The 21,294-nt window shown below is 40.7% G+C and overlaps 2 protein-coding genes across 3 annotated transcripts in view; both read right to left on the bottom strand.

Annotated features, from left to right (window-relative positions):
* The window catches only part of klu (zinc finger protein klumpfuss), a 200,787-nt gene that overhangs the window by 71,326 nt on the left and 108,167 nt on the right, over positions 1-21,294 (bottom strand). The window lies entirely within an intron of this gene.
* Positions 16,631-16,972, bottom strand: LOC145987581 (protein GVQW3-like). Its single transcript, XM_083121929.1, has one exon. The coding sequence runs from the start codon at positions 16,970-16,972 to the stop codon at positions 16,631-16,633; it is 342 nt and encodes a 113-aa protein (XP_082978055.1).

The following is a 21,294-nucleotide window of genomic DNA, read 5'->3' as shown; positions in this document are numbered from 1 at the left end:
ACGAGAACTGTGTTCATACAAATTTTAGTGATTTAATTAGATATAGCCTATATATTGAATACATGCTATTACATCTCTATTTTTATATAATTTTTACCTGTTCATATAATAATAATAGTAATAGTAATTATTATTGATCCACTTAATAATATTATTAGTCTTATTAACATATTTGTTACAAACTGTATTATTATTATTAAATGTGCTCTACTAGGCTTGATCACTCCAGAAATATAATACATACTGCCATGGATGTCCGGAAGGGGGGCAAGTGGGGAGCCACGGCCCTCCTTTGGAAAATTAGTCAACCAAAAATTACGTATATATATTTCACACATATAATTTCATTTCAGCCACAATAATATATGTTAATAATTGCATGAACATGATAAATTCAAATTGAAGCAACTTTTTGAGGGGACAACGTGCCTTGTTTGCCCCAGCTGGGGAAAAAAAAGTATCTTGTTTAACCCTCCCTGGGAAAATCCTGCGGACGTCCATGCATACTGCCTGTTTTAACTGTAAGTGAATCTACATTGGTGGATACACAGGCCGATAGCGCTAAATTGTTAACTTTCGGTTTCCGGGTTGAAGCACCGGCCTGGTCATGCATGTGAGTCTCTCTTCATCAATTTTTCAGCTAATAATCCTCATTGTCTCGATTAGCCAAAAGTGGCAGAACAGCGACGCAAAATAACAAAAAATATAAAACTCCTCAAGAACAAAAACTTACAAAGAATGAGGGGAATACAGTCCTCTCATTCTCCCCATCAAATACCACACTCCACGCAAAACAAGGGTAGAAAAGTGCAAAGTACACCCACGAAGATGGAAGAACGCAGAGCAGAATCCAGGAGCAGATTCCAACATGGGAGGTCAGCGGCGGAACGACCAAAGAAGAAAACTAGACTAATTTTCTCCTCAAATCCTCGGCACCGGATCCGACCAGATTTGACGCAGCCTGTGACACAGAGCAAGATACTAACTGCTGTAACATTCCGCACACGGCTCTGCGAGTGTTGCCAACTATCAATTGAATTACATTTTCGTTATTGATATGGGCAATACCAAGAGTGCAAATTTAATACTAATATTCAAGTATAATTTTAGCGGCATTCTGTTTTTTACGTGTCTTTATGATTTAGTCTTGTAATATTTTACTGCCAGGACTAAGAAGGGCAGTTAAACCTTTAGTGGGAGATTGAATTTAAAGTTCCCTGTTGTGCCGGTACTAGAAGTAATGGAAGAAGGTGCAATACAATTAAATGCCATAAAGCACAGATTTAAAATTATAGCATTTATTGATCTGCATGACATTCTACACCGTTAGAAGTTAACTAAAATTCACAATATTTTACCGTTCAAATTTTAAAATCTGGATGTACCTTCAGTAATATATATATATATATTAAATGAAAACCTATACCCACGCTGGGAGGTGAACCTTGAACCTTCGATGTCCAGTTCGAGTGTTATCGTACATCTTTGTTAAGACGTTATTTTAAAATCTTAATCGGAGGGTAGGAACTTTGGACGCTTGATCGAATTAGGTTATTTTACATGGCTTTTCTGTCACTTTTGGCTAATCGGGACAATGGAGATTAATGCTATGATGAAATGGATGAAGGGACAATCACAAACGCATATGAACAAGTCGGCAGAGGATTATAGTGGCTGTGGATCCAGAAAAAAAAGCTTTGGACACATCTTTATGCTACTGTAGTTCCATTCCAGCAAGTCTCCAGAACGGGCAGTGAGGTGGCAGCACTGTGCAAATGGAGCATCACCGGCCCGGAGGCTACCCCTGGACAAGTTCAGCCACACCGAAGCATTCCGAAGGTCAACCTCCCCCGCGACTCCTCCGGCACCCACCGAAGTGGGCTACGTAAAGAAATGTAGTCCGAGAAGTTTTTTGTTTCGGCATTGGATCTCGTTAAGTTGTCCCCGAATGACATCTCCCGAGGTCGAGAGGTCAGATGCATTGGCCCCCGGAGGCAACTCCCTCCCACGCTCCTCGCAGACGATCGCCAGCCTCGGACAAACAGTCTCCTCCCACGTCGATTGGACAAAAAGGAAGAAACATAACCCGACGCTCTCGTTGGAGCTGTGATCCTAGAGAACTGTACTTCTCATGTCCACGAGCCTAAGAGATTTGGATTGTAAATCCAATGGGAACCACCAACTGCCTGTTAATTCTTTCTTCGGTCGATTGATTGACTTGTCTTATTTTACTTCGCTTTTCTGCCTCTTTTGGCTAATCGGAACGATGGGGATGAGTGATAAGATGAAATGGATGAAGGGACAATTACCATATAGGGACAACACAACACAGGCCCCACAGACAAGCACATATCTAGGAACGTATTTCGGTGAGAGGCGCTCCGAACCAAGTGAACCACAAATACTAATAATAAAATAATTGTTAAAATTATTCTAAATTAAAATGTGCAATTACAAATTGGCAAAATTTGTGTAAAAGCAAGTGCCCTGGAAAGGATATTAATGCCAAATATATATGCATAAAATATTAATCACGAACTTTCCTTTTCGTCAACTGGATTTCTCTCAATGCATATTTAATTCCTTATCATAAGTAGTAGTGTGCATAAATCTTTGGTAGAGTCAGATTACTTTCGTAACATCTCTGGCTGCTTTGCATTGGCAGCTTTGGAGCGAGTCATAAGTCACGGAGCAGCGAATCAACAAACGAGCCGCTGGCGTCATCTCTACCCAGCACCTATCACTATCACTGTTGGTCGCGCTCTGGACTCTTGGTAGGCTCACTAACTGGACTCGCGCGTGCAGCTGGAGTTGTTATGAAAATAACCTGACTCTACTGTCCTCCAAACCATATGATCCTAATACATATAATTCTTGCCTTCCAGTAAGTTCAGAGGAAATAAATAACTATCGATTATACAACAAAGAGTAAACAAGTATATATATTCATTATTTAAGTTTAGTACTTGGCAAGTCTATCGGGGGGGGGGGGGGGTCCGGACCTCCTTACATCCCCTTTCTTTCAAAGCTAAAGTTTGTTTAAGGCTCATTTTATGCACAGATAGGCTAATCAGGACTGAATCTTCAGTTTAAAGTGTGATCCACATCTTTGTGGGAAGTACCTCCACTGGGAATCGAACCCTTGGGTCGCGGGTCCGAATCTCGGCCTGGGCATGGGTGTTCTTTGTGAGTATCCTTTCATCATTTTCATCATATCATCACTTATCTTTGCGATTAGCCAAAATTGGCAGCAATGGGTAGTAAAATAACCAAATCAAATCCGATAAAATGTCATCTATTGAATTTCGGGCTTCTTCTGTGCAACCATTCGAACGTTTTCATCACCCAGCAGCCATCATTCAACAAGAGTGGTTGGCAGGAAAAATCCCTGCGTTCCTGGGTGTCAGGATTTCTGGGGGGTTTCCAGAGGTCAAGGTCAGGTAGGTTTTAGCGGGGGTGGAACTGACAGGTAGGAGGCGTAAGCGCGGAATTCTCCTCAAGGTCCCTTTTTTCTACCCCGGCGAAAAGAAAGTTGGCGTCCGTTGCGTCAGAAAAGAGGCGGTTGCATTGTCCCAAGTAACGGTGCGAGGGACCTGAAAAATATTTAGTCACGGTGTCCTGCAGCCCCATGCATCTACTGTTACGTATTCTCCCTGGGAAAATATCACGTTACAATACACCATATTGTATCTGTTTATTTAATGGTCGTCTCCCTTATCATGTATAAAATTCAGAATTATGTTGGTGGAAATACTGAATTATAACAAGAGTTCGAAACTAGACTTCAATATTTAGGCAGAAAAACTGGCAACTTTGTCACCAAAATGCAATTCCATAGCATATAGAAAAATGCCCAAAAGTAGTCTTTACGGGAAATACTAGTGCAGGGGTGCAAACAAGTCAACGGATCGTAATTCTGATTCATTTTGCCAAAACACTTAAAATACTAACTACTAACCAGTTTAATTAGCATTCTACAAATAAAAGCGAACTGGGATTTGATAAACAAAAACATACTTTGGCTCACATTTTCATTCTTCAATTTTACATAAGTAAGAAAATGTTATCATTATTTTAAATATATGTTTTAAATTTCTTCCAAAAGGAAATGCACTGCAAATAGGTAACTTGGTGCCGAATTGGTGCATAACGTAACATGAGGCAGGGGAGAAAACGTGGCATTATTTGAGTAAAAACGGTTAGACGAGGCTCCACAAACACTTTCATAACTGGGCTGCTATGTCTATACAATAACAGTGAATATTGCATTAGAAGCAATAATAAAGAAAAATGCCTTATTTCAACTCGATTCAAAAATTTATCATCGCGTATCCCTCAAAATGCAAGAGCAAAAACAAAATAACTATAAATTGCGCTAAAGAAGAAGAAAATTTACCCATTTAATTTACCACATAAAACAAAACACCCAATATGCTGACCAAGGAAAAATTTCTTGTAAGATAAGACAGTATAAACGTAACGTTTCCACCCTCTAACAGGGTCGTCTTTATTTATTTTGAATCTTAGTCTGAAGGTGTTTAATTAAATATGGAAACAAGGCTTTATAGTGTTACCATAAATAATTGGCAATTTACAGGCCAAGATAAAAGATCTTACTGTTACTGAGATTAGCTACTGATAATTTTCCACCGCTGCTACTTTTTTTGGGACCACAAGAAGGAATGAAATGAATATAGTTTGAAACCAATTTCCATAGCCGTGGTCTATTTTCGATCTCACTACAGAATAAAATAAATATATCTCTACATGTTGAGTTATAATGTGGATACATTTGAATTATTCGTAGATTAATCAGTGGCGTGATTATGCTGTTTCGAGGGGCTTATAGTAGGCGCTAACTAATGTGATTTTGCAATTCGCTGATTGTAATGTAAATTCCGTGCATTACTAAGTAGGAACTTCTAAGTCGAGAATATTTTCAGGGAAACACAATCCTTAAAGGTGTGATTCATTTTCGTGTTTTCGCATTTAATAATTTGCAGCGTTATTTTTTAAATGTTACAATCATCTAAGAATCACTACATATTTCAAAATATAGCAAGTTTGTGCTGGAGTAACCTAATTAAAAATTACAGACACTTAGGCCCTCAAGATTCAAATAAAGTTTTAACTAGTAGCTGATATTAAAAAGGGAATAGAAAAAAGTATAGTGACCGAAAACACTTTTTCGTCATTTTCTTTGTTTTGTAGTTTGAATTGGCAATTGCAAACCTACTTTCTTCTACAACCTACTGACGTCAGCAGTAACTAAGGCAACGTTTTGTTGCATGCGCATTATACACAAGGAGGCCAATGGTGGTTGGATTTTTAGTTGAAATTTAGAAAATCAAAGACTTCCAGCCGCCTCGGTGGCGAAGTGCGTTGAGTGGTCGACTCGCAATTTGTGACGGAATATATTGGGTTGACAGCCGGGTCAGCGCCTTTGGTGCGAACGGTTCCGGGTTCGATCATAGGTGCTAACTCCCAAAAATGTCGGCGTCGACCCAGCATCATGAGGACAATTTGAGAGCTACTTGAAGTAGCGGGCTCCGGTCTCGAAAGCTAGAACACAGCGGCGATGGGACTCGATTGGCTGACCACGCGTCACGCTTGGTAGTCCCTGGCCCTCCAAGGTCTGTTGAGCCACGAAGTTTAGATTTATTGCATCTGGATATAGAACTGGAGTGGGCCTCACGAAGAGGTAGAAAGTCGACTTAAAATACGGAAAATAACAGAAAAGAGCCTCTCGATTGTAAAAAGGTAAATGAACGAATGAATGAACTAAAAGTTTTGTGTGCACGTATGGTCATTCTGCAGCCTCCAAAAGTATACCTAAAACCCTTACGTTAAAGTTAAAAAGAGTGTGTAAAGAGCCCTTGATAGTGTAACGTTGTAAAAGGACCTTCCCATTAAAAAGGTAAGGAGAGACTAAAAACAACCTCAGAGGCAAGGTAAGATGCCCGCTCTTCTCAAAAAGCTAACAACATTTGTTAAAATACTGTCATCATCTCACAACATGGATGATTAAAAGTTTGTCTGAGAATAGTATAAATGTAAAGCTAACAAAGCTTGGACAAAAAACATATGAGGGAAATAGAAATGATTCAGTCCAAATTCATGATGGAAAATAAAGTACAAAGAAGACAAAGTGTACCCTACAATCACTCCGTACTCTGAGCTTGTATCGCAGTTTAACATTGAAAAAATTGAAGAAAGGTTTAATCTTAATTTGATGAGCACGCTATATAAAATTGCAAATAACAAAATAGACTCTATGGGGGTTAGTATCTGCATTACAATATCGTGTACCTCAAATGAGAACCAGACCGAAACCCGGGTTGTTTCATGTCCAAAAATCTGGAACAAATGTTATATAGATATCTCCGATGTGGAAAATGGGTAAAACTTAGTGGTAGCAAATGATCCGAGCGTTGATATAAACAGTCTGTCACTTCAATCATTCAAAAGAACCTTACTGGGTCAGTGGAGAAAGGAGTGAGGGGTTCGCCTGTATAGTAATTAGTGAAACAATTTATGTTATGCACAAATATATGTATGCCTCAATGGAACAATCTTCTGTGGCATCATTTGTTTAATAAATAACGCTATCGGGGAGAGAGGCTTGGGTTGGAAGCAATTGCGAATGTCCGTTGGCCCATGCAGCTTAGAAAAAGTATATTAAATATATATCTCTCTAAGTAAGCTTTATGAAACTTACCTCTTTGAAATGACAAATCACTAGAATTCACAGGAACGCCGCCGACACTTCAAACACCATATCTGTAACTCGACACTGCATGTCCCAGTGGCAACACGTATACACCAAGAAGAGTCACTCGCCAGCAACGTCAAAATCCGTCCTTAGCAGACAGTTCACTTCTCACCCCCACTTCCATGGCCCCAACGGCGTCTTCCCTCTCTGAATTCCTGATCAGTCACTCACCTCTGCGACCTCAATAGCTACTGGTTTCGTAACAACCGCCACCACCAAGTTTTATACTACCTGTGGGGTGCGTATGGAGGGGGCGACTTCGGCAATAAGACGAGGGAGTGGTTACGCGAGGCGGGGCCAAGCGGGCCCTCCGGTGGGGGGAAGAAAACGCCGAGAAGAACATATGCCCCAGGTGGTGCAGAAGATTGGGTGACAGTTCCCATGGTTCGGAGTGGGTGGGTGGGCGACGTTGCTTTCGTCCCCTTGAACAGGGGGAGGCAAAAATGTATGTTGCAAGAACTATTTCTGCTTGCCAATTGCTTCCCTCCCCCCCCCCTTTTATCACCCCCTAGCTTTCCCTACCATGAGAGACTCACCGAAGGTATTCAATCATAATTAACCCCCTGTACTTTCGGCGGGTGGGAAACGTACGTTATTATACAAAGGGGGTGCCCAAGGGCGCCGCCGGATTTTTTTTTGGGGGGAGGGCAGTCACAAACTTTTATTATTATTATTATTATTACATTACTACTACTACTTATGTTTCTTTAAAAATTACATACATTTGTAATTTCTATATTCTGTATGTGTGTGTGTGTGTATATATATATATATATATATATATATATATATACACACACACACACACAATTTGCATAACTGTATACTTAACATTAATTCATGTTGGACAAACAGCTGTTTTTTATAGTTAGATAATTATCTAACTATTATAATCATTGTAAAATAGACTGTAAGCTTAAATGTAACCCTACTTCAAATATAATGATAATAATAGTTGTGGTGACTTAAGGCCTGTAAGTCCGAGAAAACAATACTTTTTTGTTATAAAATATCTCTACAATTTCATAATTCGAATTACATTAACTATTTCCAGAAATCTCAGGAGGGAGGGAGCACCATGGGTGCCATTAAAATTTCACTTAATAATGGCCACTATTCCTCAGGGTCTAAAGTTTCCAAATACGTTGAAACATAGCGACGTTTCTCTCTTTGCTGTATCTTCAGGAGATAATTTCATTGGCATCGTGGCCGACCTCCGTGAGAGAGTGGTTAGCACAGCAACCTACGGGTCAGGGTGTCCGGGTTTGAATCCTGGTCCGGAAACGGGTGTTCTTTGTGAGTGTTCCTTCATCAATTCCATCATGTCATCACTCATCTTCATTATCGTCGTTAGCCAAATGTATCGGAAAAGCGAAGAAAACTCAATCAATGAATCACTGGCACAGTGGCATATAACACTAGTCCTGTTATTTAACGCAAAATATGTGCGTGAGAAATAGGTCAGATTTTCCTTTGTATCCATATAAAGAAAGCCTTCTCTAAAATAACAATTGCAAGTAGAGCAGACCTCACTCTCGGTGTAGTTATCAACCCAAAACGAGCCAAGCCCTGACAGTGTGTGGTTACCTTCATAACGTCTCTGGCTCTACTCCATTTGCAGCTTGGGAGCGGGTCGCAACCCTGGAAACGTCCAATCAACAAGCGAGCCGCTGACGTCATCTCAACCGAGCCGCTATCGCTAACTCTCTTGCTCGCGCCCTAAGGTACTGTTAGGCTCACTAGATGGATTCGCGCAGCCAGTTGGGGAAGTTTCGAAAAATAACCTGACTATACCTACCGACCATTTGGGCGAGAGGGAAGCAATGGAAGATCATAAAACAACTTTTCCCTGTTCACCCAAAAGTAGGCAAGAGCTAGGCTGGATAGTTTAATAAACTACCCTGTTCTCACCCAATGGTAACTTTACTCCCACATGAGCTATCGAAGTTCCCTGGTTCGAGTCCCGGCCTGTGCATGGGTATTCTTTGCGAGTGCCCTTTCATCAACTTCATCTAAGGGGTCCCGGGTTCGATACCCGGTGGAGGCTCATAGTGGTTCGGATCCCACTTTAAACTGTAGGTCCAGTCCCGATTAGCCTTACTGTGTATAACGTGGACTTAAAACACCAAATCAATCAATCAATTTCATCTAATCATCACTCTTCCTAATCGTCGCGATTAGGCAAATGTGAAAAAAGCAACGTAAAACAACAAATAATAAAAATACAAAGCACCACATACAGGGTGTCTCCCTACAACCCTGTCAAATGTTCACGGTGTAGAGAAAATCAAGACGAGCTACTTTTCTGTGCAACGTTTTGCTTTTTGTCTTGTTTCACTAGAAAAACTGTAGTTCTCATCCCGTATGAATGCAGCAATGCGATGGTTTCATGGTTGCAACTGCCAGGTTTATTTTCTTATGGAAAACGACATTTTTTTGTTAGGAAATAGACCAAAGACCCTTCATTGACTGCAGCGCCAAGGAGTAAGTAAGAAAGAAGCTATTTCAAAAGTTAAATCTACAACAAAGCTAACACTTCTTATGTTATCATGATTTTAATGGAAGTATGTACGAGTATGAACTCTTAAAAAACAAGGTGATCAAGGATGTATTTATAGGACTGGTCAATAGAACCCGGACCTCATCCGCCTGAAAGATTTACCAAGTCCAAAATTAATAAGCAAAATACGAACTTGTTCATTGTTGTACATAGAAAGTTGATTTATTTGCTCAGAACTTACTGCATACCACCGCTACTAATAACACGCATAAAAATAAAGATGAAGGACTTTATTTTTCATTAGTAGGACCTAACTATCTTTTTGGTATTTAATAAATAATCAATTTTTAAAATGTTTTAACATTAATTTTCTTTGGTAGGACAGCTGTTACACAGATTTTAGTGATCTTTAAGCTAGATAATGAATTCATACTATCCTAACTATATTTTTAAGTCCTTTTTACCTGTTAATGTAATAATATCATTAATACTAATTATATTATTATTATTATTGAATGTGCGATACTTGGCTCGTATCCCTACCTATATATAGTTGTAGATAAATGCCTGAAGGTGATGAACATTTCTTCTTCTTTGGAAGTGGTGGAAAACCCATAAACAATTTGTGGGGAGGGGGCATTGGATAAATTTTTCGCGTACCTTGATTAGACATTTAGAACTAAACAAAATACTGTTCAACTTCCCATAACGTAAAATCGTGCAAGGAATGTGAGAGGGATAACAATTACATTTCAATCGGAAGAAATTAAGACAGCCTATGGCTAAATCTTAACTGCATTTGAATAAAACGTAAGAACACGATGGCAAAAGCTACCAATTGTGTCCTTGCCTGGATAACGAAACGAAATCATTCGCATCCATTGGCACGCACCCAACCCTTCGATTGCCAATGTCGTGAGCAGCGTCTGTCACGATGCGATCAGACCTGGCAGCTAATCAGGCTCCTGTTCCCTTCACGGATTTTCACCTGGTGGAGAGAACGATAATTAGCGACGAAGAAGGGCAGGCTGTCGTTTTGCATAATTTCACAGCCACCTGTTGCCTGACCCAGTCTACGGCGCCTTTGGGTTCTTGTGCCTCTGCCAAGAAAACAAGTCAATAGGCGTGGCAGAAGCAAGCGGTGGGTGAATATCTAGGCAGCGTTTACCGTAGGTGGTGCAAGTGATGGAATGACGACAAAAAGAAGAAATGGAGCTTTGATTGACATTCCAGGACCTGGAGCGAAAATACGACGATAAATTACGGGAAAGAAAGTGGCGGACACTGTCAGCTCTCTCCGTTTTGATGTTCGTTTGGCTTCTTTTCAATTCCTCGAAGAAGAGTAAATTATGCACCGATTCCCACAGAGCCTTACAACCAGTAGCCTTATGGGGAAGTATTTCTTTCCCCGACCGTACACGCACACTGATCGAGATACTGAGTGACATGTTAACTTTGCTTTTAGGGAAATTTCAGACCGAAGTGACACGGTGATTGTCCACTGAAGCTACAGCGACATCAATGAAACCTTTCGTACCGAAGAGACACGATAAGCTGCACTTGTCGCTCAGACTGGGCCGTTTTGTCAATGGCTTATTGGCTCATTCCCAAGCGCCGCTTGTCGCTCCGGTGTGAATTCTCCATCAGGAAGACTTCAGGCCGAAGCGACACGCAACACATGTCACTTGGGAACGAGCCAACCAAGAGCTACGTTTCACACCGTATCGGCATGACAGGCCGGGCAAGCCTGCGCTCGATTGGTGGAATCTACAAGCCGCACGTGTCGCTTCGGTGTCAAACCTCCCTAAAGCAAAACATCAACCGAACGACAGACTAAGGCGTCACGATGCATGTTTTTGACAAACGGCCACAGTCTGAGCGACACGTGCAGCTTATCGTGTCTCTTGGATTCGAAAGGTTGCATTGATTACTGATGGTTCGCTTCCAAGCGATACGTGTCGCTTCCGTCTGAAAGCTCCCTAAGGGAGAGTTCACACCAGAGCGTTGATTGTGCGGCCCGTCATGCCGCTACGGTGTGAAACGTTGTTCTTGATTAGTTCGTTCCCAAGCAACATGTGTCGCGTGTCGCTTCGGTCTGAAATCTCCCTATCAGTCATACCAAGAAGAGACAGACCGCGGACAACTCTCGAACTATAAGTGGTGGACAGTCATTTGTTTACTTCTCTCGCAGTCATCGCAGATGAAATTCTTCCCCTGTCCCTGTGTTGCCACATTTATACCTCCCTCAATTGCATCGTTGTTGAAAACTCGTCTCTGCTTTCGCTGTGTACCGTTTTCTCCTTCATGATTGCACACTTCTGTTCACAAAAATGCCACTCCTTGTAGGGTTGATCAGTTGATGTATGTGCAACTTTATATGAACAGGAGTGTACAATCGATTGGCACTGAATCAAGTTGACCACGTTCTGTTGAAGATCGCCGCACATTTTAGCAACACAGATATAATATTTCATAACTATTTCCAAATGTTGTAATTTATTGTAGCCTATTCGTGTTTCTTTATATACATACCCATGCAATAATGAGTCATCAGATAAATATAGATAAATATGATTATTAATTGTTTGACAGAATTATGAAATAAAGGCAGAACGGATAATTAAGCCTTGAGGCGACCAGACTCTTTAATGAAGAACTGCGTTCACAGTAGTGCTTAATGATCTTACTATCAAAGTCCTCGGGTTCGATTCCTGGTGGAGGAGTAATTTATTAGTATTAACCCATTTAAAACATCGATTAGCTTAGTGTGTGATCTACTAAATCACATTGCAACCCCTGAACACATGATGTGTTTGGGGATGGTGTCCATATAGAGAATGACCAACAGACGAAGTGGAGCCTGGGTTATTCATAACTCTCCCCGGCAACTTCATGTACAAGAGGTCCTTGTAACCACAGACGAGGTGGAGCCTTGGCCACAGAGAATAATCCTACAAGGCAACAATTTATTCTCTATATAGACACCATCCCCAAACACATCATGTGTCCAGGGATTGCAATCCATTAGCTTATGTGTGACTGTGCATAAAATGTAATTCAACTTCGTCGAAGGAGCTCAATTTTTTTACTCATATCGTTTACGTCTTGCTTCGCAAATGGCTGTTATGCTACCCCGTATATTATGTGTATATTATTTCTTCAGAGGCCAGTGTATCACGTGTGCTGTCTACAGGAACGTGAAATATCAGATCTGATTCACGTTCCTTTTTAGTTGCGTTCTTCAGTAAACTTGAAATTCTACCCCTACTAAGAGCCATGTCAATAACGATGCAGCTGAATGGAAGCAATTGCCCATGACAGGGTGTCATTTCGGTTGAGGAACTTTCCCTAGGAGATGACAGATAAACCCATTAAGTTGTTTTTAAAATGTTAGCTTTGAATGTGAGAATTTGCAAAGTTATTTTCATTGAAAACCATATTGCAGTCAAGGGAGGCAGTGAAAATAACACGCACAATATCTCTACCAAAAAGAAGATATTATAAGCAGATTTTAAAATAGATTAAATAGGTGAATATTGTTTGTAAACATATTTGTTTCTACAAAAGATTGTTAACCAGAATCAAATCCTTTTAGTAATCGCTTTTTGTTCGTTTGAGTTTCTTTTTAAATCGGCGAGGCCCTAGGTTAAGCTTTTTTCAAACAGCAATCCAAAAATTTCGTAGTTTATTAGTGGTTACGTCGTCGCCTTGTAATAAAGGGGTCCCGGTTTCGATAGCGTGTGGAGGCACATTGTATAATAGTTCGGATCCCACTTTAAACCTTAGGCCCAGTCCCGATTAGCCATTCTGTACATAAAGTGGATTTAAGAACAAAATCAAACAAAGAAAAAAGCTTAACCAAACGTGTTTGTAGATCAAACACATCCGTTTTTACTGTACACCATTTGAGTTAATTTCCATTCTAAAGATGAACTAGCAGCTTCTTCGCAGGAATACCCAAAGCCATTGGCGCTTACATAACATAACACTTCCCCATTCCAGGACCTTGTCCATATTTGTACCTGCGATTTCGTCGCTTGCAAAGAGAGTGGATTTAAACCGACAAAAAGAGGAAAAAAAAAGAAGCACAATAGGTAGCAAGAAAAAAATGCATTTAAGATTCTTATTGGCTTAACATCGATGCAAAGGGAAGAAGAATTCTTGGTTCCAGGGCACGAAGGAAAAAAAAAATGACAGTAGTTAAAAGCGTAGCATCCAGTTTGCTATTGTTTGCAATGTCGACGAAATATATAGCTCACTGTTTCTAAGGGTCGTTGTCTTCAGGAGCACAATTCTTTCTCTTCTGTCGCAGTGTTTCGGTTGTATAAGGAGTGGTCCTATTGTACTTACGCGAGGGTACACTTTGGTAGAACCCACGCCTCGGAATTCGTGAACGGTTGCGGAGAGCTTGCAGAGCGTCGAATACCAATTCAGGAGTCGGTTTACAAAAAGCATTCTGAAGAAAACAGTTCGGCAAATCCAGTTCGTGTTTGCAGAAACGAGATGGACCAATGTTCCGCCCATGGGCAAAATCCGTTTACGGAATCATCAGTGTTACGTCATCATTTACCAATTTGTTTGTTCGTCAGCTCGCTAAATAAATATGAGAAAAAATTGAATATGTCCGTAGCATCTTTTTCCTTTATGTTTTTCTTAAAGAACGCGCGAGCTATTGAAAATGGCGGATACAATAATTCACGACGAACTATATTAAGTCTTGGTGGTTGGTTATTGCTCTGCTTCTATAAAAAAATAGGATTTAGGAAGGAAGGGGGGGGAGCTGAACTGGAGCTTAATATAACCTACAGCAAGATAAAAGGCCTACCTCCGTGACGGAGTGGTTAGTACAGCATGCTACAATACCAGGAGTCCCGGGTTCGAATCCCGGCCTGGGCGTGGGTGTTGTTTGTGAGTGTCCCTTTCAACAATTTAATCATATCATCACTCATCCTCATCTTCGCTATTAGCCAAAAGTAGTAGAAAAGCGAAGTAAAATAAACTAAACCAAATCAGGCAAGTAAGGTAAAAAGTAAAGTTATCCGTGCACCTTGCCATAAAGGCACGTACAGGTGGATGTGGATGCGGAACCAAACATATTTTCGATGTCGGGAATCTTTGGAGGTGATGTGATCAGCACCACGCTCCGGCCAGCTTTACCCTCCAGAGTTACCCTCAGGTATCCCATTTATTTGAAACCCAGAGCCTCTTTATGCAGGAACAAAGTTGAAAAAATTGCAACCTTATCGGTGCCTAGAATGGGCATTCCATTCTCATGGGCGGGACACACGGACCACATTTTTGACATTAAGAGCATGCGGTACAGTTTCCGCGAGGCTCTTCCCTCCGCGGCAATGTTGCCAACCTAGCTCTCTTAGAGCAAGGGCTCTTTCGTGCACTCGTTTGGCTGCGAACTGGGGCGCCCGCCCCCGTGTCCGACAATGATGCCACCGCTGGCTCCGGCCCACATAGACCAACTTTTGCCATGAATATACATTTTGCACGTGACGTGATAGTATTATATTGTCTGTCACACCCCCTCTTACCTAGCTACTTTTTATAGCACCGTGTTTGACGTGACATTGACGTAATAATGTTATCAGGGAATCCTTTATTTAGACTTCATACGACCATGGATGGATTATTGAGATGGGTGATGCCGCCAGATCTAGACGGTGAAAACTAAGAATAAATTGTCATCACTTTAAAGTTAAGATTCGACTGGACCTTAGGCAACCGAATGGGCGATTTTTTTCAAATTTTACTTTCCATTCGAAGAACCACTGTGATATTCCAAAATCTACTGTTATCTAGATATTATGAATAGTTTCGCAATTACGTAAGTCTATTGAACTATTGATAATATCTACGTAGATAACAGTGAAAGCAAACTACACGAAAATTCACTTCAATGCTCTAGAAGGAACTCTAAAAGCTGATGTAATTTTTAAGATTTTGGAATATCACAGCGGTTCGTCGAATGGAGAGGAAAATTTGAAAAAAATCTCCCATTCGGTTGCCAAAGATCCAATCGAGCCTTAGCGGTAATAGCATCGCCCCCACCCCTTTGACAACTAAATTTGCCTTAGGAGGCCCTACAATCAGCCTTCGTCAATCTAGCTTCTTGAAAGTCAATTTTAATTCCATTTAAGATGAAATTTAGCTCTTTTATGCGCATCAGGTTTGGCAACACTGCCAGGATGACCTTAGGAGGCAAGAAGAAAGGCATTGCGCTTATGGGATTATCATTTGATTTGTTCTCTTGGGAATATCAAACTTCCGATGGCATAGAAAACACGAAACACCGCCTCTTCACTTAAAGACGTTTATTTTAATTTCTGTTGATCGTCAAATGATGAAAAATAAATTATTTAAGACAAAGAGAGAATGTAATTGACCTTTGAATATTCTAGTGGAGTTGAGGGGGAAATTTAACAGTTAAAGGAGAAATTAATTGTTTTTGGTGTCACTGGTGGGACACAATAGAAACACAACTAAATCAAAAAGTTAGAATAAAGTAATAATATTTAAAATACCTTCTAAAGGGTTTTCCAATAAGAATGATATGATTTTGAAATGAACTGGCAACTATGCTTCAAATGTTATAACTGTCACTGGTTGTCATTTGTGTTTAGTATACGAGGGGTGACTGAAAAGTTCTCGGCCTACCCATGAAGGGTTGCCAGGAGCTCAGTCGTTCATGGCTATTTTTCAACATAGTCCCCTTTCAGCGCCACTCACTTTTGGCACCGGTGCTGCAGGCCCATGGTACCTTCCTTGTAGAACGTTTCATCCTGCACTGCAAAAAAGTCCTCCACCGCAGCCATGACGTCATCATCTGATGGAAAATGGATTCCACCGAGGTGTTGCTTGAGTTTAGGGAACAGATGAAAGTCTGAGGGAGCCAAGTCTGCCGAATAGGGAGGGTGTCGAAGCAGTTCGAAGCCGCAGGACTCGATGGCGGACATTGCAATGGTGGACGTGTGCGCGGGTGCATTGTCTTGGTGGAAAAGGACGCGCTTCTTCAACATTCCACGACGTTTCCCCTTGATGGCCTCCCTCAAACGCTTCAGTTGAGCAGCATAATACGCACCGTTCACAGTTTCACCTTTTTTTAGATACTCAGCCAGGATGACATCCCTCGCATCCCAAAAAACAGAGACCATCATCTTGCCAGCTGATTTCACTGACTTGAACTTTTTGGGGGTGGGGGAGGAGGGGTGTTTCCACTGTTTTGATTGCACCTTGGACTCTGGCTGAAAGTGGTGGACCCATGCTTCGTCCATGGTTACAAAACGTTGGAGAAATGTCTCAGGATCAGCCTGAAGGAGGGTCAATTTTGCTGCAGACAAGAGGTGTGTCTAACGTTTGTTCTCAGCACTCAACATTTTCGGGACCCATCGACATGACACCTTGTGCATGTCCAGCACAACTGTTAGTATGTGTCCAACGCGTTCCTGGGACATCCCCACTTTCTCTGGGATGTAACGTTCTGTCACTCGCCGGTCTGCCATAAAAAGATCCTGTATTGCTGTGATGTTTTCTTCAGTACAGGCCGTTGCCGGCCTTCCACTGCTAGGTGCATCTTGGACAGAGGTGCTCCCCCTCTTGAATTCCGCCAACCACTTTTTCACAGTAGAATACGATGGGGCATCCTCCCCCAATGTTTCCATCATGTCCTTGTGGATGTCCTGTCCACTCATGCCTTTTTCAGGAGGTATTGGATAACCGCACGAATGCTCACTTTATCCATTTTTCAGAAAATGCTCACCGTCTTCACTTCAAACATCAAAATCTGAAAAACAAAAGAAGATAGGACTATGAAATTTGGTATGGGGCTTTGCAAAGGCGTATATTATGATTAGCTAAAGTAACATTCAGCTACGATAAATGCATCATGGATAGGCCGAGAACTTTTCAGTCACCCCTCGTACTGTGACAATTCATCATGGCTAAATACACGCTTCAAGAACGTTTGGTTATTATCCAAAAATAATAACTTTAACACACAGTCGCATAGGAGCAATGGTGAAACGGATCATAATTTTGGGCAAAAAAAATATCTTCTCAGATGAAGCTCATTTCTGGTTAAGTGGATATGTTAACAAACAAATTTGTCGTTTTTGGTGTGAAAACAATCCACAAGAGATTCACGAGAAGCCCTTGCATCCGCAAAAGATCACTGTATGGTGTGGTTTATGGCATGGTGGCATCATCAGACCATTTCTTTCCAAAACGAGGTAGGAGATCCAGTTACAGTGACTGGTGAGCGGTACCGATTTATGTTAACAGATGTTTTGTGGCCAAATTTAGATGAAATTGATTTGGAGGACATGTGGTTCCAACAAGACGGTGCCACATGTCACATTGCTAATGCCACTATCGACGTATTGCAAGAACAGTTTGGTGAAAGGATAATTTCAAGAAATGCAACTGTTAGTTGGCCTCCAAGAAGTTGTCATTTAACTCCTTTAGATTGCTTTCTGTGGGGTTATTTCAAATCTATAGTCTATGCAAACAGACCACGGACCCTTGATGCATTAAGATTGAACATCGAACGCTGCATTCGTAACATTAGGCCCGAGTTATTGCACAAAGTCATCGAAAATTGGGTTCATCGAATTCACACTTGTGCACGAAGTCGTGGTGTACACTTAAATGATGTGTTATTCAAAACATAATGTAATAAACTATGCTTCAAAATAATATAAAAAGTTTGGTTGTATCTGAAATAGTTTTTATTTTGTTTCATTGTAAAATCATATCATTCTTATTGGAAAACCCTATACTTTCTAAGTACAGTGCGTCCATTTCGATCTGCAGCCGAGAGATCGGGAGAAACGTGGCGGGCGGCGCTGACGGAGATGCCGACATTTGAGGCCTGTAATGCCCGCTTATTTTTGTGGACATCTTGCAAAACGAGCACTAACCTGTGTTATAACACGCAAAAGTTCTTCTGTAATTCTTCCAAGTTCCACCCTTATATACACAAATAAATACGCTTTAGAAATTATATTAAGAGCCACAGATAATACTCTGTAAAACATTTTAATCATAGTTTTGACCAGTAACGTCCTGCTTAAGTTTATATCCTTGAAAGAGTTTTGTGTCGATGGGGATCGTTTGGAGGTTTCGAATGTGCAACACTGTATCAAGATTACGCTGCAGACGAACCGTTAAAAGCTAATGGTGTTCGTGAGCTTCCTTGCAATCCGAAATCTCCTAGCTCAAGTTTTTTGTTCCTTCGCGACTACAGAGCTGTGAATATAGTGGCAGGCAGATGTAAACCAAGAGCGTGTTAATTTCGTACTGTGCGTAAGAGTGTTATTCTTGGTTACTTGCCGTTACTTGTTTGTGTTTTTGCAGTGTGTATGTGTGTTGTGTCAGTCAGACGATTGGAATGCCAGCCGCAAGGTTCACGTTAGAACAAAGAATTTTTATGTATGACACTTACGTGAAAACAGACTCGTGTCGAGACGTGTGTAGGCAATTTGTACAGAAATTCCCAGGCGTGTAGGTGGACATCACTTTGAACAACTCTTATAACACAGGTTAGTGCTAGTTTTGCAATATTTATATAAATGTCTGCATATGTCCATAAAAATAAGCGGGCATTACAGGCCGCAAATGTCGGCACCTCCGTCAGCGCCGCCCGCCACGTTTCTCCCGATCTCTCGGCTGCAGATCGAAATGGACGCACGGTATAATGTAGGGTAAACCGACATAATATCGGATACTTTTTTAAATCACCATAATTAATCCACTAAAATTTAACAGAAATGCATAAGTTTTGGTAATATGAACTATTGGTACCTTACCTTTTGCCTTGTGATGTGTTTATCTCCCTTATTGTTAAATTATTTGTTGTACAGTAGAAAATAAAAAACAATGGAAATTTGAGGAATCGAAAAAAGCCGTCCGAATATCGGATAGTTGGTATGCCTAATATCGGATAGGAATTTAACATTATATAATAATATATATTAACATTATAATTGAAATAAAATTACATCTGATGATAGAAGCAACCTATTATTTATTTTCAAACTAGTGTCAGATTCTTCTGAGTCAGATTGCTCTTGACATGTTTTGTGCCGTAATTTGACCGATATTTGGCAAGCCTCCCTATCCGATATTAGGCCGAACGCGACCTCGTGGGAAATATAACCTTAATATCAAACAAAGACATTTACCCGAATAGGACTAGCATATCAACATACTCTAATATTCTATCTTTCTATGAAATATAAGTAAGCTATAGTTTCTCCTTACCTTCAATGTGAAAACCTTTGATCATGAAATGCTTCCAAAACCTCAGAAACTGAAAATTTCTGTTTTCGTCGATCGTGCACGTGCAGTGTGCTCAACAGCGTTCCCACTCACAATGAAGTATTGACGGCAATCGACGAACGTAGTTCTGTGGATTGTTGCACATGGCAGCACCCACGAGCCGAGAAATGATGGTATCCGATATTGGGCGGGTATCCGATATTATGGCAGTTTACCTTACTTAAATTTTTATCCAAATGACAAATTTAGATTCCTCACTCACAAGATAGGATAAAGTTACAGCATTGCATTTAATTTTAAAAATTGAGGTTCAGGGGCTATTTCATATGGAATGCCCCAGAAGTATATCTACACATTTCCTACATTTTTTTTTTACTCTTTTGCACCAAGTGGGGGGGGAGGGGCTGTAGCCAATCCTCTGACACACTCATGCTGCCAACGGAACAACGATGAAGGATTAAATATGAATGAACAAATATGATAATTAAACATTAGCGAGTAAATTCGTTGTCACCAGACTTAAGTAGTGTTGAAGTATCACAACTCTTCGACAAATGAAACTATATTTTGTTTCTACAAACACACCTGGTACATGTTAAATGCCAACATGTGTTCACATTCTCTTTGACCCTTCACATTTTTTTAACTTTGGGATTAAATAATAATAAAATCTTGTTAGATAAGTAAAAAAGAAGAAGGAAACACAAAACAGCTGTGAGCGTGACGTGTGGGCTGTTGCTATGCAAGCTAGAAACGGGATAGAAATGCACTCCGCTTACTTTGATTTCTGCGTAGGCTTCCTAGCGCGCGCAATCATAGTTTGAATAAATTTACTTAATCTTCTATTTCAATCCAGAAATCCATTAAACAGGGAATCGATCCCTTGCAGTAGGTGATAGGGAATCTAGACTAGGGTTCACACTCTGTTTAAGTAGGGAGATAGGACGGGATAACTCCGTAGCTCGGATTACACTATTCTAATTAACACGGGCATGCTGGGAGTGCAAAACCTTTACAATTTCCTCCCCCTGATTGATTTCGTGGTAATTTTCAATATTCGGTATCAATTCACAGATTTAGAATAATGGCTTGCTTTCCTTGAAATCCAATAGTATACCTTACTCCGCAGCGTTCCCATTGATGGAGCCGTCCCGCCTTTGATCTGGCATTCCTAAAAAAGAAAGAGTCCAATGTTGAGAAATACAGGGCTACTATAAATGATTCATTCGATTTCAAAACACTGTATTTTCCAAAGTATTGCACATACAGATATCAATGATACCTGAAAATAACTGTAAACTCACTAAGTTTTCCGCACGTTCTACAAACGTTCTATGTGTGCCTCTCTGGCCGCACGACATACATCCAAGCGGTAGCCGAGTTCCACCCATACATTTTGTAGCAAATCCCAGCGCCCTTAAACTGCCGATACCACCGCAAAGTGCTCTGTTTTCATGGCGGTTCTTTTCCGTTCTCTCTTCTGAATGCACGCTGCACTGCAATAACAGATGAACATCTCGCATATTGCAACACGCAAACACTCCTTTCTCTGTTTGTCGCCATTTTGTACAGGCACTGCACTCGTGCTGCCAACTGGTGTGTCACGATGCAAACTTGGTGAGTTTATAGTTATTTTCATGTATCATTCATATCTGTAGGTTCAATATTTTGGAAAATACAGTGTTTTGAAATCGAATGAATCATTTATAGTAGCCCTGTATAGTAAAATAAAAAG

The sequence above is a fragment of the Lepisma saccharinum genome, chromosome 5 (genome assembly GCF_977018435.1).
Source record: "Lepisma saccharinum chromosome 5, izLepSacc3.1, whole genome shotgun sequence".
NCBI classification, from domain to species: domain Eukaryota; kingdom Metazoa; phylum Arthropoda; class Insecta; order Zygentoma; family Lepismatidae; genus Lepisma; species Lepisma saccharinum.
This window is presented reverse-complemented; position numbering and strand designations above follow the sequence as displayed.